At 37.9% G+C, this 14,653-nt stretch overlaps 1 protein-coding gene across 2 annotated transcripts in view; it reads left to right on the top strand.

Moving 5' to 3' along the window:
- sash1b (SAM and SH3 domain containing 1b) overlaps nucleotides 1-14,653 on the top strand; it is a 62,730-nt gene that overhangs the window by 1,148 nt on the left and 46,929 nt on the right. For both annotated transcript variants that reach the window (XM_042500802.2, XM_042500801.2), the window contains exon 2: nucleotides 898-1,413. In XM_042500802.2, the coding sequence (XP_042356736.2) occupies nucleotides 946-1,413 (468 nt within the window). In that variant the 5' untranslated portion in view covers nucleotides 898-945. The remainder of the gene's footprint in view (nucleotides 1-897; nucleotides 1,414-14,653) is intronic.

Here is a 14,653-nt window from a genome sequence, read left to right as displayed (position 1 = left end):
GCATGCTCTTAATGTGATGACCCACTGGCAGATAGTCATGAAATGCAATGCTTTTCAATGTATGTTATGGGGTCGATCTGTATCAGCATTTTATTTTAATAATCGCCCATAAAATAAATCAATAAAAACTGCAAAGAAAGAGTCAGCAGGGGAGGAACTTTTTCTTTGTAAAACCTCAGGGAGCTATTCTTATTTATTCATTTTTTAAATTTAAATCCTCACTTGACTTTTTTAAGTTGGCTGGAACTTGCTGTATATGATGTTTTAATTTTGATTTAATATTTACTAAAGGCATTTCAACAAAGTTTTGTGTTGGATTTAGTTATATCCCAGATTCTAAAATTTTCATTTTTATTGTAAATGGATATCAGTCGATCACCCTTAGTATGTAATATTCATTCATTTGGGGTTGATTTTTGTACATATTAACTTTGTTAATTATATATATATATACACATACACATGCATACATACATACATACATACATACATACATACATACATACATGAAATTTAATTTTAAAGCCAATATCTGCCTATATATAAGATATGCCAATATTATGCATCCCTAGTTACATTGCAGTATCAAGGGCGGGACTCCTTCATGTCCATGATAGTCCTTTAACGTCCTGAAAGGTCCTTGCAATCCATGACCCTGCTTCATGAAGAGCCACTGTATTTTTGAGGAGGGAGGAGTCTTCTACTCATTAATAAGCTTAACTCCATTCTGCATGTCACAGTATGGGGGGGCACTCCCAAAAAATATAGAAGTGACCAGCAGACAAATAATTACACATTCTCCAACACTGACGGTGTTCATTATTGTTGCTTTTTTAAATTTGGGGAGTTATAAAGAAAGAACCTTTAAGTATTTTTCTATGTAAATTCCCTCCACAGATCCAAGGTTGAAGAAGTAGACTGTGTCGCCTTATATCCTGTCTTAAGATGAGTCAGGGGCCAAACCTCGTCCTGGAGTGGCTCTCCAAGCTCCACCTGGCCCAGTATGTGGAGTCATTCATTGACAATGGGTATGATGATTTGGAAGTTTGTAAACAGATCGGGGAGCCAGACCTTGATGCCATAGGAGTCCAAATTCAGTACCACAGACACAGGCTGCTCACAGCAGTGCACAAGCTGAAAGACGAGGACGAAAGGAAAGCACCTGGTTACTATTTCACCTTAGAGCCTCTGGATCCTTCAGCTGGCAACCACTCAAACAGAGGAGATGACTTCAGGACTTCGAGGTCACAGACTGCAGGGATACACAAGGCCTCCTGTCCTGGAAACCACAACCTGAGATTCACAGATTGTAATGACTTTGTGACTTATCCCAAACTGAAGCTCAAGGTGCTGTTGAGGGATAAACTTGCAAAAGATGGCATCAACCTGGGAGAAGCACCTTACACCCATAAGGTAGGACAGTTTTACTTCAGTATGTTGATCCTAAATGCTGGCGCTTCAAGCACTGTCTCATGGATTTTGATACGCTTATTTGGTTATGTTTGTGATGAAGAGTGTGACGAATTTCTTTGATTGCGCTGACGTGCAGTGATTCTTCTTTATTGCTCCGGGGATGCTTTGGTTTTTGTGGCAGTGGGCCGCTGAGATTCAGTGTAGTGTTGCTAAATTTCTAAACATTTTCATGCTAGGGCCCAAGTTCTTCTAATCACAAACTTGTTCACATAAAGATTCAAGGATCCATAATCTGTTTTGGGCTCTAAATGTTGTATCACTGAGTGGAGCGGGTGATGAGTTAGCAAGTTTTACAATATATTTAGATCTTCACTGCGCTATAAAAATGTAGCAAAACTAAGATGATTCGGATAAAAGCATTTTATATTTTTTTTTACAACTATTTTGATCGTCTAATCTTTGTCAGTTTTTGAGCAAAGATAAGCTGGTGTCACTTTCTTTAGTGTGAAATTGTGTTACTTTTTTCTACATTTATTATAGTATATGTAGTATAGAGTCTTTAGGTTTTGGACTGTTTGTTCAACAAAAGAAGCACGAGGATGTCATTGTGGGCTATGGGAATATTTTTTTTTTTTTTTTTTACAAATTTTCACATTTTATAGATTAGATGATTAACAGTGAAAATAATCAGCATTCTAATGAAAATTATTGTTAGTTTCAGCCTTTTGCAAAAGTGAGCCAAGAAAAAAAGGTTGAACTTTGACTGTCATTAAAAACTGGAGACTGAGGTTGGCAGATCGATCTACATGCCCAAGTGTCCCTGAGTAAGACATGAAACATCAGTTGCTCCTGACAGTCAGACCTGTGTGCTGCATGTTAGCGTGTTGCATTTGTGTGTGTGTGTGTGTGTGTGAGAGAGTAAATATGAGGCACAGCTGGTGACAGCGGCTATAGTACTGCTAAACATAAGCCTTATGCTATTTAACGCATAGCTGACAAACAATGACAACCTATGCAGACAGAGAGGTTAGTAGGACAATGGATCAGTCTGCTTCGATGACAGATGTTAGATTTACTGACAGCATGCCATTTTATTTCTAGCGATATTCTCTGCTCAGACAACTGTCCAGTCTGTGTGGACGGCGGAGACTGTTAGTTAATGTAATTGCAGAGGATACTTATTCCGCTTTGGTTTCCATCAAATCCATTCAGCCCATAATACACTCAGCGACTGGTCTGAGGCCAGCTGGGTGAAAAGCTGAGTGGCACATTTGGCTTATTTTCAACAGTCTGCCAGTGGAAGGTGTGACTGATGGATTCTTGATTTGATTTTATCACAGAAAGCCGATGTTCACCACTAGACTGTACATGGCACAATGGTGAGTCTGTAACAGACTGTGAAGATGAATCCCCGCTAAGCAGCTCAGTTGGACACCGCCCCAGAATATCTTTAAACTTTCATACCTAAGGCGGTGTTTCTGATCTCAGCAGTGGTGTTTAGCTAAGAGAGAAGCTATTCTTTTAATGCACATTTTCTTTTCATCTTGGTTTTGTCTTCCCGCAGCAGATGCAAACTGAAAATGCTCCTTATTAACAATGAATGAATGTGGTCTGAGACAGTGGCAAGCCAGGTGCAGCTTTCCTGTTTGAATGAGCCGATGTTTGTCTCACAACAAATCAAAGAGAATATTGAATACTGCTTTACTATAAGCCTTCCTGTTGTGCAGTCTGTAGTACCCATATGGAAAGTTGTGCAGTGTTTGGTGCAGTCTAATTTGTTTAAATAATGACTCTCTAATTGGAAAACTTTATTTTAACCCTCTGAGGTGCCATTAGTGTTAAAATAGTTGCACTGTACCAGCAGTTGTATGGTTGTGGCCTGTTTCAGAGCTACACGCATACTGTTCATGAAAGATTCAGAGGCTGTAAACTACTAAGTGCAAAGGCACTTTGTGACTCACATCCAACCTTTTTGTAGGTTACTGCCAATCCTAACACAGTTAGATTCACCTCATGAAGTTTCTTTAATTCTTTAGATGTAAAAGCATCACCAGCTCTGGAGCCAGCACAGTCATACTTAGGTTGTTAGTTCAGTCACAGGGCAAAACCTACGAAATGTGTTTTTACAGAGATTTTACAGTAGTGAATGGGATAGTAGCTACGCTTAAATGCTCTGAAAGTTATTCGATGGAGCCTTTACAAAGTACAGACTGTCACTAAGAAATCATTTGGCTCTCCAGCCGTACACTGTGTGGTTAACATTTGGAGTATTATGTCATCTGGCTACATTTCAGTAGGAAATAGGCCAGCTTATTTGGCTCATTAAATTTGGCCCAGTTGATCCTCCTCCTCAGTACTTAGATCATGAAGACATGCATGATCATTCAATTCAATATCTGTGTAAAAATCACCTTATTTGAAGCAAGTCATAAGCAAAGAGTTAATTCTAAAACAGTAGTGTCAATTTTATTTTAGTCATGGGTCATACAGCCCAAATTTAATCTTATGTGATCAGGATGAGTAAAACCATTACATAATAACTTATAAATAGCGACACCTCTATATTTTTTCTTTCTTGAAGTGTAAAGAAGTACAAATAAATCCTTAAAATGTTAAAATGGAAACTATTTAGGGAGTAGGATTAAGTTATCTCCTGCCTCACAACAATCTACGAATCAAAAGTTTTGGAAGTGCCTTAATAATAAAGTTTGACCAATTATATTTCAAGATAAATAGAAGTCTGATGCAGATTCTTAAGTACTTTAAGCTGCTGATTGGTAATATTTTGCATAACGTTCAGTATCTTTGACTGCAATAAGTAACCATTGTTTTTACAGAGAACTGTATTGTGGTCAGGTTAGGAAAGCCTCCTAAGCCGCATTTAACAAGAATGAGGCTACTTACTGTTTAACTTGCTCCTCAAACCTGGCACCTCTCAGCCTTCACAAGTGTATCAATAATAGGTGTGGATTGGACACTTTGAGGGCCCGGTTCTGGCCACCGGGCTGTATGTTTCACACCCCTGATTTAAAACAGTCAGATCAGATTGGTTGGCTCTGTGACAACAGGATTTTGGGGCAGTTTGACCTTTCAGGTTCATCAGATTTAGTCCATTAAACAGTAGCAGAATGCAGGTATGTAGGCCAGTACGGCCCACTTTCTTACCAGAAATAGCTTACAGCTGCTTCAGGCCAAGGCTCTGCCAGCTTTACTTTTTTGCTTAAATGTGTGCAGAGCAGGACCAAATATCAGTGTAAAAAGAATATGACATCAATGATGACATTTGCAATTAGACATTATCTGGGGTTTTAGTCATTGTGAAGTAATTCATAATACAATGAATCTTTGTCTTTTTCCTTTCTTTGATGCCAAGACACCAGAAATTTGTAATGAAGATGTCAGAGGAGATTGATTTGAAAGTCTGTGTTGTATTAGCACAGACAAATACTGAAGTGTAAAAACAGATCGATCTATTTAAGGTTATCATACCACACAGAAATATTTGGAAAACACTGACCTTTCCAACCCCAAACTAAAACACTACACTCTATATTACCAGCTGCTATACCACCTTTTTCTTCACACATTTGTAACTCACATTGGCCTTGTTTTAGTTTACTCGAAGGGATGTCAAACAAGCGAAGTGATGCCCTGTTCTGTCTGCTGTTCAGGAATTGCAGGACTTTGGATCTGTAATCCCACAATTCCTCTGCCTCTCAGCCTCAGTTTGGTAGTGCAATCAATGAACATCGTGCTCTGACTATTCTGCATGCATGACTAGTTCACACAGGACCTATTAGTGACTAAGAGAGGTAAAAAAAAACAAGTCGATGTAATCTGTTTGAGCAGTTAATGAACTAAACACTGGCACAACAACATAGTGTTTCACCGAAAGTGATATAAATAAACAGGATATAAAAAGATGTTACGCAGTGGCAACATGAAAATAGAAAATCAAACAAATATTCAGAGCGACATTGTTAAGAACCATGACGTTGTGTCTCCCAAGGTAGACCCCAAAGAAACAAAACTTTCAAAGACAGATGAGATTTCAGTGCATTTGTAAAAGTCTTCACAAATCACAAGGTGCGCTCCATTTCATTGTGCTGGTGCTCTACCTAACACGTAAGGGTTAAGGCTGGGAAAGCTGTTTAGATGGAGTGAACTCTGTCAGCCAGGGGCAGCAACCACGTGATTGTCAGCTGACAAAACAATTTCGGCCTACAGGAAAAAAGCCATGGTAACTTTATGAGTTAAAAATAGTAGTGTTCACAATATGATTTTATTTAAGCCTGAACAATATATAACTGTTTGCTATTTTGTCTATCTCCCTTTATTTGTTTGTACAGTGATGTAAATGCTGCTCTCACTGCTCAAATTTAGCAGTGGATTTGGCGCATCTGCCGGCTATGACATCCGTCAAATGGTGTGCAGACTGCATCTACTCTGTGCACCACTCACTGTCTAGTGTTTTGCTTTTGTTTTGAGTTCACCCATCCTGCATTGATCTGGTCATATTTTAGAAAATGTTTAATATCAAGGTAGATTTTCCACACAATGCATTCACATTTATATTGGCAAAAATTACTGACTACACATGACTGTTATGCTACAGTAGGTCACTTTACTTATTTTCAGCTCCAAAATATTTCACATGCACACCAGATGCTCATGTTGGCCAACCAGATTTCTATAATGTATACCAAAGGATACATGTCAAAATTTCTACTGAAAGACCTTCTGTCTTTGGAAAAGTGTCCTTTGTTTGTACTTTCAGTGGGTGGGTGCTTCTCAGCTGCAGTCTCTCCTCTTGATGTAGTCTGAAATATAAAAATTTTTCCTTGTGCAATCTTGCATTTAAAATGCAGTTGTTAACTTCAGCAAGAGCCCATTTAATTGATTGAGGAGCTTACTACAAACCCATCAAATGATTAACTTTTTATTTGACAGCAAAGCATACATTATATTGTTCATCACACACAGACGCTGTTGGGAAGGATTCCTTTTATTGCTGTCTTAACAATGGGCTTTAAATCCCCAAAAGGCCTCATTGCAGTGCCCGGCCTGAAAAACATCCTCAGAATGGGGAACAAATCTTAGTCGTTCAGAAGATTTCCCTGTGTTGCTCTGCCAGAGGATTGGAGGACAAGCAAAACCAGCAGGCCTCTTTTGACAGAAGAAAAGCCACTCTGAATAGAGCCTGGCAAAATACAAGCTCTGCAGCAGCTGACAGCTGTCTCTGCCTTTGTCACCATAAAACAGAGTCTGAATAGGACTGTTTTTGCTGAACAAAGTTGGTGTTAAAACACCAGCATAGATTTTAGTATGAGGACTGGTGCATCATTGTGTGAGGAGGATGACCTGTAAATAAACGAGAGGAGAGGTTCTGTCATTCAGTGGTTAATAACAATGATAAGTTTCTTCTGTATTTAAAAACAAGGCCTGAGAAGTTGTTACTTGGATGAGCAAACACTGTTGCCTCACAGCAACAGTTTCCTGGGTCTGAGGTCAGCTTGGACCTTTCTGTGTACAGTCTGAATGTTTTCCCTGTCCCTACACCAGTCTCACACTGAGCATTTCAGTTTCTTCCCACAGTCAAGGAACTGAAAGTTAGGCAAATTGAAAACACTAAATTTCCCACACTTGTGAGTAATCGTCTGTCTTTATGCGTCAGCGCTGTCATAGAGTGGTGATGTGTCCTGTGTACCCAGCTTCTCACCCAAACTGAGCTGGGATAGTCTCTAGCTCCCTGCTACCCTTCAAGGATTACTTGGGACTACAAATCTGTGAAATGAAATACTGTTTTTAAAGGTCTAGTGTGTAGGATTTAGTTGCATTTAGCGATGGGGTTTCAGAACTGAAACCTCTCCCATGTGCCAAGCATGTAGGGAAACTACAATGGTCAACGTAATAACAGAAATGCCCTATCTAGAGACAGTGTTTGGTTTGTCTGTTCAAGGTTACTGTAGGTGGATTCTGTGTAAGAAGACCTGCTCTGTATATAGGCTTATAAAGGGTAATCCTAAGGTAACGAAAACACAAGTCTCATTTTTCAGGTGATCATATAGGAATGAAAACTTAGTTAAGAAGAGGACCGCACTGGATTATGAGCTTAGTGATTTCCACTGTATTCGGGCATTGTCCTTTGTACCTTTATGATGATGTATGAACAATGTATACATCAGATGCATTAATCATATTTACATTTGGTTGTGTTACAGTGTGATCTATCCAGTACCACCACCCTCTTTCTTATTATGTAGTGTACTGTGGGGAAAGCCTACTTATGGACTGTATTTATGTTATGTCAGTGTAGATTTGGGCAGACCACTATACCATTATAGGAATATTGCTGGATTATGCACTGATCGTGCTGAGGGGGGGGTTGAACAGTATTGCACAGAGCACTCAAAAGCTTAACATGTCATGAACATGCTTGTCACTTCCAGTTTGAGACTCAATAAATTCCTGTCCGGCTTGTTACTTATGCAATAGTTTGCTCGTCTTCTCAGCAAAACAGGACTGTACATGGGAAGTTTTCATTGTACCAGCACATATTCAGCAGCTCCACATTATATCACTGCTGAGTGATATCAGATATTTATATGTTGTACACACAGGGAATACTTTGCTATGTATAATGTAAACCCCTTTGTTAAGCAGAGCATAATCACTGACCTATATTTGTGAATTTAAGATTAGAGTTGTCCAGTGTCAGTTGACTGGAGGTTAAGGACTGATGTGGCTAAAATGCTAATTTCTATCCAGTTAATTTTCATTTTAAATGCCCTGAAGTTGCATTATTCAGAGGAGCATCTGGAGGGGCTTTATGTCCAGCAAAACACAATTTTCATGCTTATTTTGGACAACATGTAAGATTAAGAACAGAGGGGGTTTTTATCTGTTTTCTTTGAGTCAGTTTGTGTAGTTGTTTTGTGCCGTTTCCCTTAAACACCACTAGCTATTGAAATTGCTTCTACCTCTGCTGCTTAGGCCATTGTATTACAATGTTAAGTAAGCCTTTGAAAGCATGTGGCTCTCTGAATTTAAATCACTGTGAAAAAGAGAAAGCCTCCTTGGCTTTGTGGCAGACACACGCAAGAGGCAGTTGAATTAAAAGAGGAAGTTTGATTCAAGTCTGTATCTGAGCGAAGCACTGAGCCCAACAAAGTAGGCTTTGGTCTTCTGTTTTTAATAATTGTTTCTGCTATCTGAAAATAACACATTTTGGCACACATGACATTATTGAGGTATAGTCAGTTAATTTGCTTTGTGAGGGTAGAACATAAAGTTCCTCAGTGACTTGCAAATAGGGGTGTGCCATGTCATATCGTCCACAATAATACCGGTATAATTTCAATATGATAAGAAAAATTGATATTGTGATAATCACAATGTTTGACTTGTTGAAATAATGATGGCAGACTGTTAGATACGGCAACAACAAGCGTGGCTGAAAGCGAAATTGCGAGCGGCCAAGAGCAACTTCGTGTGCACACATGAATTGGTGTCATCAGGTTATTTTGTCATTGGCCTGTCCTAAAGGAAACCTGTCCTAATGTAATGAAAACGACTCAGTCATTTATGTATGTACTTTTTATAGATTGAAGACAATATGTAAATATTTTGTTGATTTGGCACCTCTTTAGAAGTAAAATTTTTGATGGATTTTATTTTGTCGTAATATTTATATATAATTTTTATTTTTATACATTAAAATCCCCATGAAATGGCTAGCAAGGTGCTGTGAAATTCCACATATTTACATGTTGCTGGCGAGAAATGGTCACCGTTGGTTGGGATGTTTTTATCAGCAGTAACCCCAGGAGTTGGAACAACAAAAAACACAGCAACAGCCCATAACTCCCAGAAAGTGACAAACTTTAAAATACAATATAGAATACAAACGCAACAACTTTTGTCACTGTTGGGCCAAATACTGGCCTTCAGGTGAATGATAACATCAAAATTGATTTGACGGAATTTGGAATTCAAATGTCTTAGCACATATCATTTGTTTATTTAGGTGAGTTTCCTGAGTTGGATCAACAGTTTTTCTTTGTTGATAGACTGTGGACCCAACTTTCAGATTTAATGTAATGGTATTAAAGCTGTTTGGGGACTTTTCTCTGCTTCCATGAAAAAATATGAGAAAAAAATAGATTTTGTGTTTGGTTTTTGTACTCTTCTAGAAAATTACCGACTTATTTCTTACTACCACAACCCCTAAGTCCCTCAAGAATATATGAAGCAGAAAATAATGCTGAATGGCATTACTATTTTTTGTACTGAGTGGAATTTAAAAGTTGTCTTAGTTCATTTGAGGCAACAAATAATAATACTTTAATCAATTGACTTGGTAAATGTGTAGCTCTGCCTTTTACCTCGCATGGATTTGTGTGTATAAAGAGGTTTTTTGAGTGTCTCTTAGCTCTAACCCACCAGGCTCATGGAGGTCTTTGAGCTGCACTACATTGACCTTGATCACGTTCCATTACAAGGGTATAAACATGCTCTCCGCTGGGCTATTTTTACTGCATGTGCAAGATTGGCCATTTCAGCAGGGTTAGCAAGTATTTTCAGTCAGTCAAGCAGAGCAACTTCAGTTGCTAGAGGTAGATTCTCTTTCAAAGAGAGGCACCATTACTCTAATGCAGTTATGTGTTTCTTTTGTTATTTATTTATGCGTCCAGTTTTGCATTTTGCATGATTTGATACAGTGCATTGTTCTGTTGTAAAGGTTTTATGTAGTTTCAATCAGTTTAGGACACAAGGGTTTTGGTACCGCATATTGCTTTTCATTTCATAAAACCAAATTATGCATCTATAGTAATTAATCTACCCTATTTTAATGTTTTGCTTTGAAAAGGTTCAAGTTGAAATGAAAATATGATGTATTATGTTACTAAATGTATATATTGCTGGAAGAACTTTACATCACATAAGCAGCTAGAATTAAAATATTCCTGTAGAGTTCAATTTTTCAACTATAAAGACAGTTAACATCTGCCTCTAGTTACTAAATGTTTTATCAAGATACACAAAACCAACAAAGAGATCAACTCTAAGGCTAATTTAATTGTCTAGACAACCTCAGGATAATGACAATGATCCATTATGACTATATGTATACATCTGAAACATTAAACAAATCCTTTCGTGACAATAAAAGGGACTCTGCCTTTTTTCATTTATCATTAGAGATACTGCAATCTATTAGTCCAGTATATATTTTGAAATATAGGTCATGTATGGATTGCAGCTTATAGTTCATTTACGTACTCAGACTTTGTCAGTACATTAGTGCTAATTCCACATTGTACATACTAAATGTGTGTCTCACTGTAATTCAATGCATACTTAAAGGCATTATTAAAAGATGTGCGATTGGTCCATTCTGCAGGACCAATACATTTAGAACACATTAAAATTCTTGGCAGGATCACATAGCTTAAGTGGAACTTTATCATTATATTTTGGTATTAATTGTGTTCATTTCCAGTGCAGTGCTGCCTTTTAAACAGTGTGCAGCCGCTGAGCTATTGAATTTTGAATTAACTCGATCACACCACACTACTGCCCCAGATTAGCCTCAAAGAGAGCATCAATTTTGCACAGCGTAGTATTGATTTTTCCTAGTAATTAAGAGCTTCCCATTCATACACTTCGAGAAAAAAAATGAGTCGAAATAATGTTGCAAATTGACAATGTAAGTTGCAAAAATCTGACCAGAGGCATATAAGGTCAGAAATGACAAATGTAGCTGCCCTTTTAAGCCATTTGCTTTACGTTTTGAGTCAGAACTCAGTAGTGAGACACATTATCCACTTTTTTTGTCTGAAACTTTACACGTAATTCACATTTTGAAATCTAGAGAATATACGTTTTTGTTTTTATCTACATTAATTCTTTTTTTTTTCATCTCCTCCTAATTAAACACTAGAAACTGCACGCAGCTCATTCAAAATGCAAAAGCAAGAACAAAAAGGGGAACTACACAATAGTAGACATGTCAAATCTCTGCAGATATTTGGCGGCCGGCGTTCACTACAAGTACACACTTTAAATCCTGTAACACCAAAACACTTCTTTGTGAATCATGTCTGTTGTGCAGTTGTGAGCCCAATACATCTTTCATGCTGTTTGCCACTAGTCCTTAAACTATTCCTGGGTCTAAGTAGCAGTGAGTTTTGTTAGCTGCTACAGCTCCCTGTCAGATTACCTGGGAGACACTAAATGTTTTAATCAAAAAACATCAACAAAGTTTTTCAAGTTACAGTTTAATAATTTATGGGTCTAGTGGTCTCTGCGTTCCACAATCTCAGTTTTATCTGACAAAGCTCCGAACCAGCTGGGCGTTCAGATTTGCTTTGAAGAAGATCGAGCTGAAGGCGGGCTGCTGCCTCAGTGGTGAGAAGATAAACATGGAAGGAATTTCCTTCAGTTTCTGTCACAACTCCCTACTTTACATTCAATTTTAATGTTAAATTCTGTGCAGCATCTTGCTTTGGGGCATTCATAAATCAAACAGGATGTTTTTGACTTCTGACTCATCTGGAGGAGTTTTTGATAGTGGAGACTACACCAACCAACGAGCTATGGGAAGTGGTATATGTGATGATGACAACATGAATTTGAATTTAGCCCTTCACATCTGGACTGTCTGAACCCAGTCAAAGGCAAACCTAATTACCAGCAAAATGATTTTGCATTGTAACCACTGACGATGCAATGTCAAGTAGGGGTTGACTGATATTGGTTTTTCAGGGCCGTTACCAACACCGATCATTAGTACTGTAGTTAATGAGACTGATACATATATTTGGAACCAGTATGCATTTACAATAAAAATAAAAATCTTTCTGGCAATAATTAGTTTGAAATATTACAAACTCCAGTACAAGCTTTGTTGAAATGCCTTTTGCAAATGTTCACTCAAAACGAAAACTTTTAGCATCATATACAGGAAGTTCCAAGCAACTTTTCAAGTCAATTGAAAATTTAAATAAAGAAGGAATAATTAAAATAGCTCCCTGAGGTTTTACAAAGCAAAGGTTCTTCCCATGCTGACACTTCTTTGCACTTTTTTTTGCATCTATTTTGTCATTACTCGAGAAAATAAAATGCCCATAAAATGAGAAAAGAAAATGCCCATACAGATTATCAGCAAAATACCAAATATCGGACCTAATAATCAGCCAGGCCGATAATCTGTCAACCCCCTAATGTTAAGCAACAGTAAGAAAGGCATAAAATATCTCTGAGCTTTGCCAAGAAAAGATTTGGTATTTTATTGTTTTCAGTAACACAGCCCTGTGTAGGATTGTAATGAAAAACCATCATAGTGTTGTGGGTTTAACGCACGTCCGTGGTCAATGTTAATATGTCAGCATCGACTACTTGCACAACGCTCTTCCTCAACGAGGTTAAATGTAAGAATGGGAATTGATCAGATTTTATTGATCCCAGTGCCATTATCGATTCTGCTCATTGGTCCGATTCGTCATCGATTCCCTTATTGATTCCTGATCTATTTTCTATGTGGAAAAAATAGGTTTTCAGCATCAATGCAGCTGTTTTATTTTCCCTTAGTCCTAATGTAGTCTAGAAACTCTGTCATAATAAAATTAATGAACTGAGAGAATATTTGTACAGCATTTGTTGTCATTTAGATTTTCCTAGAAAAAAAATCTCAACAACATGGTGCTAATGTTATTGTAAGTACCCTCTGTAATGGACATGTGGCTCAGTTTGGAAGCAGTGGCACTCCTGTGTAGGGTGTCAAACACAAGTTATTCCTGGAATTCAAGCCTATGTTGTGTAGAAAGAGTTTTCCATCTATTGCTTGTGTTCTCACCATTACATGAAATTACGAGCAGCACTGTTGTCATTTTTCTTTATGAAACTAAGCTTTGGACCATTTGCTACTCTCCACTATGACTCCTTCTTTTTTGCAAGTTCCCAGCAGCATAGATGCATGAGCAATGCATGACTGTCAGAAAAATATGCTGGCATCAATAGAAGGAATTGATAAACTCGGAGGCACGCAATTCCAGATGATTAGACAATTATCTGCAACTAATTTTTACATCTTATATTCTGAGATCACACTTCATACAGAGTTTTGGCTCCTGATTTTTGTGTTTATTATTTATTGGTACTTATTTACTTTTTTGTCATTATTTTGTTAATTTATCTTATTTTTAATGTTTTGTCTAAATGTGCTTACACTGCAGTTGGTGCTAGTTGTTTACTCAGTTGACAGTAAATTTATTATTAATAGTTGAATTTCTTTTAACTGTTAAAATGCTACTGTTGTCGTGTGAATATGACACTACTGTATTTTGACTTTGGCTTACAGTAAATGTTAGGCTCCCTATCCATCTGCCCGACATTTTGGCCCATTAGGGATTAGATTTACGCCACTGTTACATCTTGTGCAATGTGCCATGACGTGACATCCATCCATCTAAGTCAAAGAGACAGGGTTGATCTTTTTCCTGCTCTCTGCCTGTGCTTTTGTACACTAGCATAGACGGTGATAAATGAATTAAATAAAAACTAATCAAAATAAAGAGCATGGAAAGTGATGAAAAAAGCAAATGACAGATTGTATCTGCAGGTCTTCTGTCAGTGTCTTTGCTCTTACAGGCTTAAGAGCTTAGTCAGACTCAAATCAGTCTTTTTCTGATTCTCACCCCTGAAAAAGACATACAGACATTCTTATACTTGCCTGTCTTGTTTATGCAAACCTATTCCTAAATGAAGGAAATTTATTGTTGACCTGTATTTTGTGTTATGTTGTGTTATTTTGTTCTATTTTTATGATACAGATATTGCTGTTGAGTAGCAGTGTAGTGGTATTTGTAAAGGTGGGGGGCACTTTGCTGACTCCCACTGAGTACGAGTAGCAAAAGTGATATTTCAGTAAAATTCTCAAACGGACAACTGCATTTTAACCTCTATAATGTAAATCCTACTGTGCAGAGGACAGTGGGAGTAACACTGATATACAGTGTGAGGGGTTATGTCACATCAGTTCAAGTTTGCCTGTTTGTCCAGTGACCGGCAGTCTACTGTAGCAGCTTCCCCACAGAGTCTGCCGCTGCTTCCATCCTCTGGTAGTCTGCAGTACAGGACTTCATGGCCTCCATCCAGCTGTGTAGTAATGGTTGGATCAGTGCCTTCCATGCAAGTGAGCTTTTATACGGCAAAAATGGCATTGTACCTGACCTTTCAG

This window comes from Plectropomus leopardus, chromosome 14 (genome assembly GCF_026936395.1).
Source record: "Plectropomus leopardus strain MGB_pleo_1.0 chromosome 14, ASM2693639v1, whole genome shotgun sequence".
NCBI lineage: Eukaryota > Metazoa > Chordata > Actinopteri > Perciformes > Serranidae > Plectropomus > Plectropomus leopardus.
This window is presented reverse-complemented; position numbering and strand designations above follow the sequence as displayed.